The following is a 17,469-nucleotide window of genomic DNA, read 5'->3' as shown; positions in this document are numbered from 1 at the left end:
CGGCCCTTTTGCTCGGGAAGAGCATCTGTCCTTCCAGTCTATGAGAGCCAAGTGTGGTAAATGTGTGTGTATGTGTGGTTAGAGCAAGAAAGCCAGCACATCCACTGGGAGGCGGCAGAAGGATTGTGATGTCAATGGCAACCAACTCAGCATCTCCAAGATGGCAGCTGGGAGCAGCCTGCTGTGTGGACATGCTTGTACTTGGACCTGCCTAGGATAAGAGCCAACTTCTCCATCGGGCTTCCCCTGGCAGTTGTACCTACATCCAAATGGCAAGATAAGGCCCTCTGCATACGGACGTGGCCTTCAAGGCAGAGTTGGTCACCTGGCTTTCGAAGTAACTCCACAAAAAGGGTAGTGCATGTGTAGGAACCTTCGGCAGCCACCCCACATCAGGGCCAAGGGGCGTGAGCTGTACAAGACGCCATCTGAAGACATGTGTCCGCAACATCAAGCTCCGTGGCATGACTTCTGACCAGCGGGGAGCATCCATCCATTCAGCTGAGACACCTACCACCTGGCGGAGATGTCCTTTATTTGGGGAATTAGAGACAGGCACAAGAGAGGCTCTTCCAGAGGAGAAATCCTGCCTGTGCTAAGTTTGGAAAGGACAGTAGGTCATCAGAAAAGCCACTTTGCGTTCATCTGACAAAATTTTATGTCTGTGTGTGTCCTCAGGGGAAATACTTTTTCTAAGCATGTGATAGTGAGTGCCTTGAACTTGGTAGTCACACACAATATAAGTTTCTTGTTGGGAAATGAGGGACAAAAAACCAAGTGAAATCTGCTGGCCTGCTGGCCATCTCGGGGTGCCCTGGGCATGCTGATATTATTGACATGTGGGCAGCGTTGGACTGCTCTTCAAATGTGGCCAAGCCAGTTGTCATGACCGTCGACTGTTAGACGGGCCATCTTGGTTGTATTACTAATGTGAAAATGCACCATAAGGATTAAATAATTATTGTCATACTTTGGTTTAAAAATGTTTATAAATATTGAAATGAGAAAATGACTAGAGATAAAAGGGCTGAGTCCTTGGTTTTATGGATTCTATAAATGTTGTCAACAACAGTAACACCATTATCTATAGAACCAAATTAAAATTGGTTCATTGGTTGGTCCCTGGGCACCTATACCTTTTAGGCACTCAGATCCCCTTGCATCTCTTCCAGTATCCATTGGATTTCTTTGGTCATCCCACTTTGTCTTCCATTGCCTGCTCCTCCAATCTCTCTGGCCCCCTAACCTTTGTACATGTCTCAACTGCACACTCTTATTTTTCTAGAACCTCTCATGTGCTGGCAAACCAGCTTCTTTTGGCTGGTGGCTGCAATTGCATGGTATTGCATGTTTTGAGGAATTGAGAAATAAATTACATAAGAAGGGACACTGTTCTCTGGTTACTCCTCTGCGTGGCTGCTGCTTCTCATGACCTTTCTCTCATTTGAGGATATCCGAGAGTGGTGCTTTGAGTCCCTTTCCCTACTGCCCAGCTTTATATGACCCTCAGAATGCCAGATATTCTTTTTGGCATGGCTGGATTTCCTCATTTGCCCGTAAAGTCAATGTCTAGACTGTATTTAATCTTGTCATTCAATACCAAGGTTCTTTGGTAAGGCTAAGTTCACCCTAGTGCCTCCTTGTAAAATAAAAGTTTATGGGGAAAGTTGCCAGGCTTTTAAAATGATGGCACTGCAGTATACTTGCTGCTGAAAGCAAATTTGATGTACGATCTCTAGCTGGCTTCATTTTCCATCCTTGGTCACATAGGTTTTTTTAGGACAGTTGCAGATCACTTCAATTTGGTGGGTTTTGTTTTCCTGTTGAAGATGTCTATTTAAGAATACCTATTTCAGGGTGCTTATATCCTTGGGCAAAAGTTGTCTGTAAGTGGCCATCTTAATCCTTGCTAGAATAAGTTCCTCATGACTGCATGTTTTGTAATGATTTGAAGGCTCTGTCATGGAAAAACTCCCTGCCCAATGACAAAAAGGCACCCTAAAATATTGGGTAATGCAACCACACAGGCCTCTTCCATAATGTCTCAAGTCTAACCAGTGGAGGTTCAGCCCTTTAAGTTAAGACATTAGGTTATCAGACTTTTACAAATAAAGGAGAAGTTAGTCAACCAGCTCCTTATGTTGACCACAGCCATTTGAAGTCCAGGTGTCAATTAAGAAAGGAGAGAGAGAATTGTGAAGCTTGGGGGTGGTGTGTGTGTGGGGGGTTATACTCTCTGAGGAAGAGAAAACATGAGTGAGGCCCTGGGAAGAGGAGTAGAATTTTAGACATGGGGTGGTGTGAGGCTTGTCACAGGGAAGTGATTGGACTGTGCAGAGAAATATCTGTTTCATGGTTTTTCTTGGAACTGACCGAAACTGTGGTTAAATTGCATGTGTGTATTGAATTAAAAATGTTGGAATTTCAATCTTGCCTTGGAATTTGCATTTATATTGAAAAATTAAGATAGAAAAAAAGTCAGAGATTAAAGCAAAGTTAAATGATGTCCACATTAAGAAGACTGTTGAATCCCTGTAAACTGACTATAGTACAAGTCACGTTTTCACCTTCTATCTTTGGTCCTTTGCCATGGTCTCAGAGATGTGCTGCCACTCCCGTTAAGGGATAGAAGTCTACGGTTAAAGAAATAGTACCATTTGCAGATGCTATGACTGACTTTCCAAACTAAGAGCCCATCTCTCTTGCATGGTCTCTGTCTGTTTAATCCTCTGGAGACCTTTCTAAGAATCCAGTGAAAGCTGTGGACCCTTTTTCCAGAAAAATGCCCAGCCACACAGTTTTTGCATGAAATTTCAAGGGTGGCAATGATTATCTTAAGGACTGTCCATGGAGCCTAGGTCAAAAACCCTTGCTCTGGGGCACCCATCATTGCTGAGCCACCAAGAAATGTTCCTAAACCCCAGCCTGCCCATGGAGCTTTCTCCTGCCCATCAAAGTTTCACTTGACTTTCCCCCATTTACTAATAGGCATGAGTCATTTGATTTTTGTAGTACCATATTCGCTGAGCTGCTCATGTGGTAGAAACACTGAGTCATAACTTTTGCTTTTATTAAAAACCTCATTTTTCTAAAGCATACTTCTCTTTAAAAACATATTCTAATTCCATTTCTTCCTCAAGATTTTGTTCATTTTTGTGGTGGGCTGACTCATTTGCAATGATCTCTGGGGGCCAGGGACTCTGAAGATTCTTCTTGTGTGAGTCTCATGAACTTTCTCAGCATTATAAAACCATTTCTCATTTTCAGTTTTCTTTTGAGATGGAGAAGCACTGTTCTTTCACCTTTAATCACCTCAAGACAGTCATTATTGCTTTACAAGTGAAATCCTTGATGACTACAGACTCTCCAGGGGGCATCCAGGAGAGATGCAGGACTTTAGGAGAGAGGGAGGGCTCATGGACCTAATTATGGAAAACAGCACTTAAGTCCAGTCAAAATGATCAGTATCTTTGGACTTCACAGTAACATAGTCAATAAACCTATGATCCTAAAAGAGAAAAAGGTTTTCTGCCTTTAAAACACCATCAACTGTAAATGAATACTGCACAAATTGTGTTTATGATACTTTAAGTAGTACTTTAGGAAAAATTACGCATTCTCAGAAGCTCTTGATGTCACTCTAATTAGGAGGGGAAATGCCATTAATGAGAACAGTCATGAGTTTTGGCATGTAATTGCAAGAGCAGCCTGTGGACATGATCAGTTAAATAACTTTCTGGTGATTAGTGCCATTGCTTTTTTATTTAAAAAGAAATTTTATAATTAAATGCATTTTTATTCAACAACAACAACAAACTCCATCAAAGCCCGGTTCTTTAAACCCTCCATTCCTTGCAGCACCTTCTAATGGTAGGTGCTTTGTGGGTGCTGACAGTCTTCTGTTTACATTGCCAGTTGACCTCTTTCAAAGCGAGTTGACTTTTTGAATTCTCCCACCTTTCTACCCACACACCCGAAATATGGACTCACTCTAGATGGGCTGAGCTCCAATACTGGTGGAATGGAAGTGTCCTCCAAGACATTAACAACATGAAGAAGGAAATCAGTCTTTTAATTTTTTACTTTTACCCTGCATAGCATAAATTATTTGCTTGAGTTTGGGCAGAAGAAGAAGAATTTACAAATCATACTGTAAGAAAGAGGGCAAGTTCTTAAAAACTGTGAGAGACAGAAAACAGTGATGGGTCCTTGTTTAAGCTTAGGGCACAGTTTGCTCATTGAGGGTTTGTGCCAACGAGGGGGTACTGGTGGGGCTCCCCTTGACCTGTCTTCCTTAGCAGGACACCGGGATCCCAGGGGGGCCTGCCCTGAGCTCTGGCCCCCCAGGGGCCTGGGAGTGAGTCAGCCTCTGGGTCCTGCTCACCAGCCTTAATTCTCTGCTGGAGCCAGTGGCTTTTGAGAGGAAACGCCAGAAAGAGGAAATGTGGTGGTTATTAGAAGTGGGAAGAACTGGAAAGGTCTGTGCTCATATTAATGTGTGTACATAGAATTAGGTGCTCTTTCATGTGGGAGTCTTCCTGCTGCTAGAAGTCAGGGGTTAGCTGGGTTTACTTTTTGAGTAACACAGACTAAGGGAGGTGTGGTCCCAGGTGTTCAGTAAACACGCATCACACTTGAGTGTGGCAGTGAGTGGAAAAGATGACGTTTTTCCCATGTGTTGTCTTTTGGACAAATGGAAAATCACATCATCATCAGAAGGAATAATTCTTTGCTTCACAAAGCTTGTCACAGCCTCACTTGAGCTATTTACTTGGTTAGTTTACACTCAGTAGTTTGTGAGAACAACTAACTTCAAGCAGGAATAATTGTGTCCGGGTTGAGATTTTTAGGGATTTTGCACCCACCCCCTTGGGAGTAGTGCGTTATATGAGTGTAGCTTGATTTAACTTGATTTTCCTTTTTCCTCCTGAAGTGAAATGCCCAGGCATTGCCCTCTCCCCACCTAGCTGCCTGTGGGTTGACAGGAACTCTGCTAATATAGATTTGTGCCCACCAGGTTGCCACAAAGGAAATAGCAGTGGCAGCAGCAGCTTTGCCACTGGGAGGAGGGATTTGTGTCTGAACTCACCCATCTCGGTGACATCTGATGGAAAATGCAAGTTCACAGTGAGCTGAGATAGCCACCCCCTGTAAAACTCCCCTGAAATCCAGAGGAGGGGAAAGGAAGAAGAGGGGATTGAGAGGACAGGCAGGTAGAAGGTGGCCCTGCAGATCCTGGCTTTAGCTGCTCTGGCAGCAGCAGGCCCTGCAGCAGAGCAGACGGGGTGGGGCCAGGGGTGAGGGGATGCAGCGAGGCGAGTGGAGGCCCCGACTGTGAGTGCTGGGCTCTCGTCTCCCCCTTCCCCCTTCCTCCTGTCCCTCAGTGTAGAATCAGGGCAGCCCATAGCTTCCTGACTTCCCTCTGGTTATTCTTCTCTAGAACAGGATGGGGTGAGCATTTCTCAGTTATTTCAGTATGTTCTACCAAAGCAACTCACTGATGATGTTAGATAACACACATTACAAGAAGCTGGAGAACCAAGTACACAGTGGGAAAAGACTTGGCTCTGGGTTGGGGAAAAGCCCTCTGGGCCTCACTGAGGCTTTCCTTCCTAAGCATCATCTAGAACTGGGGGTATCCAGATGTGATTGAGAATAATTTAGGGATTTGTCTATGGAGACTGGCTATTTAAATTAAAAGGAAAGAATACCTACCCCGGGCTGAAGTGAGATACCTCGGAAAGGAGCACCGTTATTTCCTCTCTTTGGCACATTGGTAAGGAGTGGCCTGGCCTGGACATGTGTGTTAGGTGGGGCATTTCCGAAGACCCCCATCGCCAAAATAACCTTTGTGTGTTAGAAATACCTTTATATATAAAGAGAGGATTCTCTCTAATGAGGCTTATAAATCATTAGTTTTGCATGGACATTTGGGCAAGTGAGCACCCTTTTATATCTAATTTCTTGGAGTGCCTGCATTTCTGGATATTATGGTTCATTATGTCTGACCTGTCAGTGGTAATTGGAAACAAATGTATAATGCTTTGCATAGAGTGCTTTTGCTTTCATATAACCAAGTACTGTAAGAACATAGGTAACTGTGAAATGCTATTACTTCTTTCAACAGAATTCTGTCAGCAACTTTACATTGTAGCCAAAATTCTTGATTCTAAGATTTTGGGAAATTGTGTGCTCAGTGTTCCGCCTTGCACATTTTGTTAATTACTTTGCCTGTTTTTTTAAAATGTAATTTGAGAAATTTGGATCAAGTGATTGGATTAATAAACTTGCATCAAGGAAAACAGTGTCTGTTGACAATGCATAAACCCTAGCATAATTAGAAAATTTGAGAGTTTTTCCTTAAATGTTCATTTTTATCTCCCTCCCTAAATTAACAACTCAGACTTTTCATACCCTAGCTGTAATGTTATTGATGTCTGTAGAAGTAGGCTCAAAGTCAGTTTTCACCCAAATAAGGTAATTCCTTATTTGTATCTAATTTTACATTAAAGTGTCCTTAATTCTGCACATTAATAGTTGTTTGGGGATAGTCAAGATTAAGGGGCATTGTACCTGTACACTATAGTACGTTTTTTGAAGAATAGGAAACTTTTTAGTTGATAAAAGTCCATAGGCCAAGAGGTTCACTAGTGGGGGTGACGGGGAAGATGAGAGGACGACAGTCACCAAAGCACGGGGTTTGCTCCCCTAAGAAGGTCATCTTCGCCCCGTGGACAATAGGGCTGGGTCACAGGGACAGTCTTCCTTGTGCCTGGGTTGGGCTCCTTCTGGCGTCTTGAAGGATACGGGCTCACATGTTGTGCTTACAATTTCTACTGGGCTGGCTGGTGATTTTTATTGATGATTTCATTTTAGCCAAACTCAGACCTTGAATTGGTTTTGTCTGAAGATGAAAAAAGTGACACTGAAGATAAGGAAGAGACAGAATTGGGCGTCATGGAGGATCAGCGTAGTATAATTCTTCATCTCATCTCACAACTCAAACTTGGAATGGATTTGACCAAGGTAGGTTGGCACGGCCCCCTGGCTTTGCACCAGTTGTTTGTTTGGGTCCCTTCTCTACCCACAAACCTTCCCCCACCCCCATCTGCATTCTTCTCATTATGGTCAACTGGGAAAGTAGACTGGCCAGAACTGCTTTCAAGTACGGATATGCCAGGTGTAACTTGAAAGGATATTTTTGTGTAAATGCTCATGCTCTGAGAGGGGAGCCTTGCATTTGACTCTCAGGATGAGGAAACTTTGCCAGAATGTTCTTTTCTTTCCCCCTTTCTAGCAAATGTTATAGGATTGAAGAGGGTCAGTTAACACATTTATTGACAGCTTCTATATGTCCAGGACTGTGTAAGGGAGGCAAAGTGGCAGAGGATATGACCCTCTTGTTGGATCTTGAGGAGCTGCTACTCTATAAGGGCAGGGGAGCATCAGATAAAGCATATGAGGTGGTAAGAAAGTATTTCTTTGTTTCCTGCTGTGTTGTAGATTGAAGGTGACCTATAGAGTTAGGTCCAGAGTGGCACGATGGCCACAGAGAGAAAGCAGGAGGCAGGAATGTGGTGGACCCAGGAGTGAGGCCGGTGTACATAGCTGACCTCAGTAGTTTAACAGCTAGTTTCCAAAGGGGAACACTGTTGGTGATCCAGATCTCGGTATCAGTGTGTTAAAAATGAACCCACTGGTTGGTAGAAACATGGCTAACCCCAGCCAGGATTCTTCCTGAGGAACCTCATCAGAGAGCCCAGAATCCTAACCCCAAAGTCATGTTAAGAGCCCTGTATCTCTTCTTCCTCACCTGAAGTCAGGGGTTTCATTCCAGAGCAATCAGGAAGAGCAGTTTCATGTGTAGCTAACAGGCGGTACAGTATCATTAGTGCATTGAGAGGTGGGGGAAAGAGCCCGGACTTAGCTGTCCCACCCACCTGCGTTCCACTTCCAACCCGGGATGAACACGTGGGGGGCGGGCCAGCATTCTTATGACAAAGTGCCACACTGTGCCCTTTGACCCTGGGATGTGGCAGGGGAGTAGCTGTCAGGGAGAGAGAGACAGGACCGTGTGGATGGTGTGTGGGGAACGCGAGTTCTAGATTCTGAATGCCAGCTAGAAAAGTGCAAATGGACTTGCCATGGTCAGAGTCAGGGAAGGCCTGGCCTGGGGGAAACATCCTTGAGGGTAGGTGGTTGCTATGGCTGCAGAGAAGGATCTGGAATCCACAGGTTCCCCTGAGCCTGGGCTGGAGACGAGAGACGAGAGAGAGAAGGGGCAGGGGCTGAGAGACTCCTTGAAGGGGCACGTGGCAGGACTTGGTGACTACTTCTAGGAGGCAGAGCAGAGGCAGGAGACGGAAGCCTCAGAAACGGCAGGATAACCTTTTCTTTGCCATGCATTTGAATATGAGGGTGTCTGATAACCTGGGAGACTGCACCACTTCAAACAAAATAGTGCACCCACTCAGAGGAGGCCAAACAGAAAGTTCTCTCGCTGTGCCGCTCTCCGCCCCTGGCCTGGCTCTTCCCACTCTGCACCCCGGGCTGTGGAGACCTGCTCTGCCTTTTGCTCTGGAAGAGCTGCCTTCCCTTAATTTCAGTTTTCTATCTGTATACGTCTCATCTCTTCTCTGTTAGGGCAATCATTTAAGTATTTGGCTTTTTAAAAGCCATCTCTTTTTGTTTTCATGGATTGCGTAGACTTAACTCAGATGTAGCTTGATTTAAGGTCTGGTAGATGGAGTTTGGGTAATAATGTGTATCAGTATGATCTAAATTCACAGTGTTCCTATAGTTTGGGTCACAGCCCGTTAGTGGGTTGTAAAAGCAATTTGGTGGGTCAGTTCAGCTTTAAGAAATGAAATATAGTAGGAAAGAAAATATCAGAGTGCGTTGCACATGAAATTTTAATTTTAGCTCTATTGATACATGCGTCCTGGGTCACAGTGTAAAATGTATTCTTATTGAAGATCATGCTTAAAAAATGAAAAGGTTGTAAAACATTAACCTAGACGCGTTGGTGATATAGGAGAGGGACTGGAAGAGTAACTGATTAGATCAGATGCAGAGAGACAGTAAAATGCTGAGGGCACTGTATTATAGCAGTTGAAGGTCTCAGAGACTTCACGTTATGGCTCTCTTGTTTTAAAATAAAGAACACATTAGAACCATGCATTTCCTGTTTATTATTATTTTATTAGGATGTGATTGCTTTGTATTTCTGGAGCCACAGTCTGCTCCTAAAGAGCAAGTGCTGCATTTACCCAAGATGCAGTTGGGTACCTGCAAGGAAAACTTTTCCAGCCTGTAGTTTGTTAACTTATTGGGTAGAAGCTATTATTCCAAAAGCAAGGAAAAATTTGACGAACTGAAATACTTGTGTGAGGAGGAAGTGAACCTTTTATTATCCCATGAGGTTTCTTGGTTTTTGTTGCCCTGCATCATAAAAAGGCTGATGAAACTTTCTCTCTTCACCGTTTCCTTTTCTTGTCTTGGCTCGTGCCCATCTCATGTGAGTTGAGCTTGTGCTAAAGGGACAGTGGAAGAGCTTAGCCTGAATGGAGTGTCTGATGAATAGACACTCTACAGATAGAACATTCCTGACCCCACTAATGGACCCAAGGATGACGCTCTGGCCTCTCTGTCCGTAAAACAAGTGTGCCACTGCGTCTTTGAGGATGCAGCCAGTTTGGACTCGTTTACACATCATTACCTCCCTGACTGGGCACCTGTAGCAGCAGTTTGCTGTTTTAAACTCTGATCTCCAGACAGAGCTGGGTTTGTGAGTGTGTGATCAAATGGGGTCCCATGCTTTGAAGAGCCCCACACTTGGTTTGATGATTTGCTGTCACTTGCCTGAAATTCCTAATAATTTTTGAGTAACAGGCCTTGCATTTTCGTTTTGCACTGGGCCTCACAGAATATTTGGCTGGTCCTATCTCCAGAAGCAACCTCTACCCTCTTTCCTCGGCTATGCTTGAGTTGCTGTTGATGGGTCATGTAAGTTGGAGGCTGCGAGTGGACATTGTATTTGGTTTTGCCAAGGTCTGAGAGGAGTGGGTTCAAGGGAAAATGGGAAGAAAAGTGGTGACCGGGAGTGAAGACAGCTCTTTCAAGGTGTTTTGGTATAAAAGGGGAGTAGAAAATTGGGCAGGACCTGGAGAATCTGGAATTAAGGGAGGTTTGATTTTAAGATGTTTGAATGTTGATGAGCATGGTTAGGGGAGCAGGGACAAAGATGCTGCAGGAGAGGAGGAGACAACTGTAGGGACTAAGCCCGTGAGTAGGTGCGAGGGGATGGGATCCAGTGCATGGGAGGAGGGGTTGGCCTTAGGTCGGACGGTCTGTCCATTGTAGCAGGAGGGCAGGTGGAGTGGAGGGTACAGACAGCAGATTGGCCAGGGAGCACCGTGGCTAAGCACGTGGGCTCTGAGTCTGGTTACCTAGGCTGGCATCCCTGCTGAGTTACTGTGGATGCCTCACCCAAACTCGAGGTGTCCTTCATTTCCTCATCTTTAAAGTAGGGACAATAATTGTACCTTCTTCAAAGAGTTGCACTAAGTGTATTTACAGTGATGTGTGTAAAGGCTTGGAAGAAGGTCTGGCGTGGAGTAAGGGCCACCAAGTGTTTGCTATTATGATTCTCTGTGGACAACTTCGATTTTTCCCAGTAAAAGAAGCAGGTGACCAGCTGAGAGTAGTAGAGAGAAAAGGATTATTAGAGATGTGAGGAGGGAGGAGAAGACAGGAAATGAGTCATTGTCTCACGGAGAAGATGAAGAATGTAGGAGGATGACTGTGCGTCCCCAAGGGAGCCCTTGTTTGTAGGTCATGAATTTAAAGTGAGGCCAGTTCTGAGGCCAGTCAGCATACTGTCTCCTTCTCCAGAAAAGTCCAGCTGCCAGGTTCAGGCCTGGAGAACGTGAGGGGATGGATTAAACCAGAGCTGAGGTGTGCTTGGCTAGGGGAGGGGGTGGCAGAGGAGCTGAGGGATATCAAGGTGAGTAAGGGTGATAATCAGCCGTGGACTCTAAGCTGGATATGGAGGGAAGTGAGGCTATAAAATGGGGACGGGGTGGACAGTACAAGGTAGGTCTTGTTGGGGCTGAAGGATTGTTGGGGCTGGGGACTGGATGGAGAGAGCTGGATGTACAGGGGCAGTGGTCAGAGACTGGCACACTTGAACTCAGGGTTTTGGAGGGTGGTAGTTATAGGTAATAGCAAGATCTAGGGTGTGCCTATTTGAAACCTACCTAGTTCCTCAGGGGACTTAGCCAGAGCTCCAGCATTATAGATTCAGATGATTCAACTCTTTTGTTCACTGTCATAGACATATTTATTGTGTACATATGAGTGATGACCAGGGATTTAAAAGAGAGTTGGAAATAGTCTGAGGAAGGAAACCCCAACCTGCTGTCTCTTTGTAAAGATTGGTGACTCCCAGGGCACAAAGGAAAACGACAGCCCTGTGCATTTTGGTAACATGCTCTTAGAAATCCGAAGTGGGTCAGATATCTTGCAGAGAAACTTCCCCAAATAGTTTATAGGTCAGATTCATTTGTCTTTCAACGAGAAATGGTTCCAAGTGTAGGTCTGGTTTTAGGAGGGCCATCAATTTTTAAGGAAGCAAGGCAGAACTGGAAGGAGTGCCTTGGATAAAGCAGATGGGGGATAGTAGCTATTTTTGTATTTACACTTTTAAGAAGATCCTATACCTTCACAAAACAAATAGTTCTGTAGGAGATAGGATTTGGGATGGGACATAAAGAGGCCTGAGCAATATGTACAACTAGGATCTGGGGACTTTAGGTGCTGTTGAGGGAAAAAGGAGGACACGAGAGGACCGTCCTCTCCTGGCACTCAGGTGCAGGTGTCTTCTCATCTACCTGTCCGGTTTTGCTCCTTGCCAGCAACACAGGAGTGGGGCTGACCTTTAGATGATTAAAGTTTGCTTTAGTAGGAAATGAGAGCAGACTTAATTTGAGCCTTTCTTGAGGTCATAGCTGATTCTGGAGAGTAGGTGGGAAATATTCAGGATAGTTAAGTATAGTGCGAGGCAAAAGGTGGATTGGGCAGTTCTAGGATGATGAGGTCCCTAACCCTAAAGATATCTAATCCTTGTCCCATCAGCCAAGGATAGTTTAGAAAGATTCATATTTTGAGAGAGATGCCAGCTGAAATAATTCTTAAGTTTCTGTGATTCTTGGAAAATTGTTTGAACTGTTATTAACCAAAGAAGTACAAAAATAGTGACCTTGACACTCTATTTTATACTTTCTAAATCAGCAACAAAATAGTGGCTGTACATTATACCTGGTATGTACAGGGTGAAAATGATAACCCTGATCCTTGCTAATGCCTTATAAATTGATCCCCACTCTTTTGAAAGCATTTGCTACATGTATCAAGAGTCATAGAAATGTCCACCGAAGCTTTTTATTTAATCAATTCTTTTAAAATTAAATATTGAGTAGATAAAAAATATATAGGATTTATGAATGGTGTAGAGCAGGGACTGGCAAACTTTTAATTATTATTATTTAAGGTTTTGTGGGCCATACTGTCTCTGCCACAACTACTCAACTCTACCATTGTAACCCAAAAGCAGCTGTAGACAGTGTAGACATGAATGGGTGTAGCTGTTTTCCAGCAAAACTTTATTTACAAAAACAGGTGGAGATTTGACTCATGGATTGTAGTTTGCTACACTCCCACAAACATAGATGCACTCAAGACTGGGTTTAAGGAAAGAATATTATCATTACCCGTGTACACTTCGGTAATATATAACATTCCTCTAAATTACTGCATTGTCATTTACTTGGATGGTCATGTTGACTCTCTTTGATCTCTTGGTATATTATAGGCAATGACATTGTGAATATCTTGGGCATCCAGCTTTTTTCATTTGATTGAATTATTTCTGTAGGCTGAATTTCCAAGGCCAAGCAGAATACGCTGTGGTAAGCTCCTTCTATAAGGGGGAAGTTTTTATGAAGGGGTCAGAGTGTCGAAGGGCCCAGGGTTTACCTGGAAAGGGGCCAACCCCGTAGTGCCAGTGCCGTGGCCGTCCAGGGTCCTCCGGTCTCCCAGGTGTTGCTTCCATTTCCCTTTGCCGATGCCATCTGCTCCTCTTCTTCCCAAATCTTGTTTTTAATTTACTGTTAAGCAAGGCCTGCTATCCCTCCTGAGATATTTGCCTTTTAATAGAAGACACAGTAGTGATTTTGCTTCCTGTGTAGATTTGTACCGCGAGGGGCAGCCGCGTGTGATCTCCACGCTCCCTCCCTGCGCTGTCCGCAGAAAGCGCATCCATCTCACTCTTCCAGAAAGAGGAAACCAAGGGGTGCTGTTTCTTCAGGCCCCAAGGGGGCAACGTGGGCCTTGACCAGAGTTGGTTTGCACTCCAGCTCTCCTACTTATTTAGCCATCCCTAAGTTAAGAAACCTCTCTGGGCCTTAATTTTCTTGGCTGTAAAAATGAAAGTTAAGACCTGTCCAAAGATTTCTGAGAAGATTGCATAAGACTGTGTACTTGAAACCCAAAGCACTGGGCCTGCTTCAAGTTCTACAAATGGTTTAAGTGCAGAACCTTTCATACGGTCTTAAATTAATTTTCTCACTTTTTTACAATGATTTCTCTTTTCTTCTCTGAGCAGTTATCTTAATTAATTATATACAGAAGCATCAGAGATGGTTCAGTGGTTGCTCTGGTCATTGGGAAGCTTTCTTTTGGTCTCCAACTTTGTCATTAAGCTATTATGTGACAGTTTTGTCTAATCTCCATTGTCCTTATCGCCCCCTGGCCTCCAAATGAGGATCAGGGTCCCTGATTATAGCAAAAACTAACATTTAATGAGCATTAACTATGTGCTAGGCATTGGGCTAATTTAATATTCACATTTATAACTGTAGGAGTAGATATTCTTAATATGCCCATTTTACAGCTGAGGAATTGGGTCTTGGGGAGATGAACTTGCCCAGGTTCATGAGACCAGTAGCTGACAAGAGATGAACCTCAGCTCACAACGTCTGACTCCTCTCTGAAAACAGGTCTGTGACTCGAGGGATTAATTTCAAGGGAGTGTATCTCTCTTTATGCAGAAAATATCTTATTGGAAAAAAAAAGTTATTTCAAACTCTTTTCAACCCCCCCCCCCCCAAATGTGAAGATGCCTTTCCTGATGTTCCAAGCCCTGGTAGATGGGTGTAAAGGGACCTGGTGCCTTAAGGAAAGGCGGGGGAACATCCTGTTGGCTTGCAAAGAAGCCTTTGGCACTGTAAATTATCTACCTTTTATTTTGTAAGGTGAGAGTTTTGTATACTGCCCCCGATTTACTTAAAGTATTATATAAATTAACCTAGGTGGGTGTTTCAGTCTCTCTTTACTTGCCTGTTTGCACTGGGTGGTGGGTGCACCAGTTGAAGGATAGAGGATTATGTAGATGGTCCCTAAGATTAGTAAGTTAACTAATGTTTCTTCGGAGAAAATTGCTCCCTCCTTTACAGAGTCCAGTATTTGGGGGAACGGGGCTGTCACTCTCCCCTGGGTGTCCTTTGTCTCCCTTGCTGGGTGATCGTTTATTCTAAGAGCCCGACTGGAAGATTAGTTATTTGCATCTTGATTGATGTAACTTTGAATGTAATTAATTGTTCTCTGAGTTCCTAGTGAAGGGCCTCTCTCTTTCTTTTTTTTTTTTTCCTTCCCCCAAAGTAGTTCATTATCTTAATTATTTTAATGGGAGAAAAGATGGACCTTATTGATGGCTAGATAAATCTGCTATAGCAATTTCAGGCCATTTGGACGCCATCAGTCTGAACAGCTGGGCCATTGCTCACCCTTCTGTCGGAGGCAGACGTCCAGTTAGTGCTCGGTGCTTCTTGGCGCCATATCTCCTGTGCCCACTGCCCACGAAACAGAGGATTAAGTGACTTATTTGCGAATGCACCCAAAAATAAAAAAGAAAAAGGTAAGGGATGGGGTGGGGAGGGGGGAGGGAGGTCAGAGAAAGTGTGTTAAGAGAACAAATTGAGACCAGACCAGGAAATCTGCTTTAATGGCAAATATGACACCCCACCCAGAGTGTTCGAGGAGGTGGTTTTGAAAGACATCAGTCTGGTCTTCTGCACAAGCTCCAACAGGAGATACCAACAAGAGATGAAAGAGGAAATGGTAATTCCCCTTGAACCCATTCTTCTCCATTTCTTCTGGAGATTCCACTTTTTTCCAGCTCTGATAAAGCCACATCATCATTTTAAAGAGCAAAATACATACCTTATGGTCTGGACTTGCTGTCGGCTGGGAGCTCATATTCCCTGAGTCTGCAATTTCAGGAGGATTGTCTTGGAAAATGGATCAGTTCTCATGTACTGCATCTGCACTAGAGCCTTTTTTTTTTCTTTTCATTTTCCCTCCAACTTTTATTTTGAGCTCTTTCTAATCTACAATAAAGTTGCACAATAGTTCAATGAATTCCTATATATTCTTCACTTTTATTGGCCAGTTATTAACATTTGGCCTTTATATCTACTTTCTTTTTCCTAAATCCATGATCCAGTACAAATTACATTATGTTTGGTTATCATGTCTTTTTAATCTACTTTAATCTAGAAAAGTCCCTCCTTTTCTCTTTCATGGCAGTGATGTTTTTGAAGAATGTCCCTCAGTTTGGAGTTGTCTAATTTTTTCCCCCATCATGGTTAGAGTCAGGTTAACTAGTTTGGGCAGTAATAATACCCAAACTTGTTGGTATTAAGTTGAGCAGATGTTGAGCAGATGTTGAGCAGAGCCTGTTTCCCCTTTGATAAAGAGAGAATGAAGATGCTTTCAGACTGGGCTGTGTTATTCCTTCCTCCTGGCTCTTTCGGAGCCTTCAAAGGCCCCATCCTGGAGCCTGCAAGGTCCATTCTATGGCCCCCAAGGTGTCTTAGGAGATCTGACCCTGTGTGGGGAGGACCCAGTTTGAGCCCACTCATTCATGGACATTTGGTGAGCATCTCCAGTACATCAGATTCAGTGGTTCCTGCCCCAGAAGACATGTTTCTGAAATAAGCTAGGGTCCTATCTAAGCTGCCTAAGGCATGCTCCTAGTTCCTTGGTATGTATTTGAATATTCTGGGACTCCTTGAGAGAAGTAGCAATTGAAAACTTGGTTTGAAGTAGTCTGAAATATTAAAAGCATGAAAAAGAACTTACATTTAAAAATACGGGAAACCTTCCCCCTGTGTTTTCTTACAAGAGTTTTATGGTTTTGGCTTGTAAGGTCTTTGATACATTTATAGTTAATTTTTGTATATGGTGTGAGGAGGGGTCTAATTTCATTCTTCTGCATGTGGATATCCATTTTTCCCAACATGTTGAAGAGACTGTTCTTTCCCCAATTAAGGTATTTGGACCCCTTGTTGAAAATCAGTTGGTGGTAAATGTGTGGGTTGATTTCTGAACTCTCAGTTTGATTCCACTGGTCTATACATCTGTCTTTATGCCAATTCCATGCTGCTTGGATTACTGTGGCTTTGTGGTATGTCTTGAAGTCACGAGCAGGGGGGGTGGCCCACCTGTCTCAGCGCCTGTTCTGCTGAGGGAAAGAAAGTGTTCCCATGGCTCAGAAGCAGACAGCTGTGGCATGCCTTGGGGTCCTGGAGATGACCTTGAGGAGGCAGTCAGGAGCCCTGAGGTCTCTCCCATCTCTGCCCCTGTGTGGCCCGAACATGGTGTCTTCCCCGCCACCTGGTCTCCGTCCCCTCAGCTTTGAGAGTGAGACCAGCACGTTGAACTACATGATTGGGAGGGTCCTTTTTGGTTCTGATGTTCAGTGCTTTGGGGTTCTGAGTGGAGTTTTCTATCTTATTTTGTCTTAATCCTTGAGCTTCTGAGTTTGGAAATGCTGACTAAATTAGAGGAAATGCCTTAAATTCTTGCCCTTTTCAAAAGTACATAATTAGGGGGGAAGTACTGTAGCTGATCCTTTCATTGTGCTTTCAGTCTCAGGTACAAACCTGAGAATTCCTGCATCTGGAAGTTGCCAGAGAAGCCCCATTTCCACAGGGCGTGTGAAGTCATGAGATCATGTGAGCTTGGAGTTCTGTCCATCACCCTGCATGTGTAATTCTGACCTTCCTCCTGGCTTGCCTTCTGGTCGGGAGGGCCTCCTGGACCTGGGAAAGGAGAGACAGCGGGAAATGGAGTCACTTAGGGATGGTGTGAAGGTGCAGCCATCCATGGCCCTTTTTCTTTCTTAATCACTTCGGTCTCTTTGGGGGTTTCCAGGCCATTTAAGTCCGCAGTCCTCAACCCTTGCAGACTGCCTGGATGGAGTCCATAGGGGAGCCTTTGCATGGCTCTGGGGCTGGGGAGGGAAAGGTGGTGAATGTTTGGGGGTTGTTTTGCTCGCTCAGTCAGCCTGGCCCAGTAAAGCCACAGAGGAGCAGCAGAGCCCATAGGGCACCGTAATGTGTAATTGTG

General features: G+C 44.2%; 1 protein-coding gene across 3 annotated transcripts in view; it reads left to right on the top strand.

Moving 5' to 3' along the window:
* The window catches only part of OSBPL10 (oxysterol binding protein like 10), a 343,529-nt gene that overhangs the window by 287,618 nt on the left and 38,442 nt on the right, over window positions 1-17,469 (top strand). For all 3 annotated transcript variants that reach the window (XM_037846487.1, XM_037846479.1, XM_037846492.1), the window contains exon 7: window positions 6,877-7,026. In XM_037846487.1, coding sequence (XP_037702415.1) covers window positions 6,877-7,026 — 150 coding nt within the window. The remainder of the gene's footprint in view (window positions 1-6,876; window positions 7,027-17,469) is intronic.

This window comes from Choloepus didactylus, chromosome 1, assembly GCF_015220235.1.
Source record: "Choloepus didactylus isolate mChoDid1 chromosome 1, mChoDid1.pri, whole genome shotgun sequence".
Lineage (NCBI taxonomy): Eukaryota > Metazoa > Chordata > Mammalia > Pilosa > Megalonychidae > Choloepus > Choloepus didactylus.
Note: the sequence above shows the minus strand (reverse complement) of the source record. Positions and strands in the feature narration are given on the sequence as shown.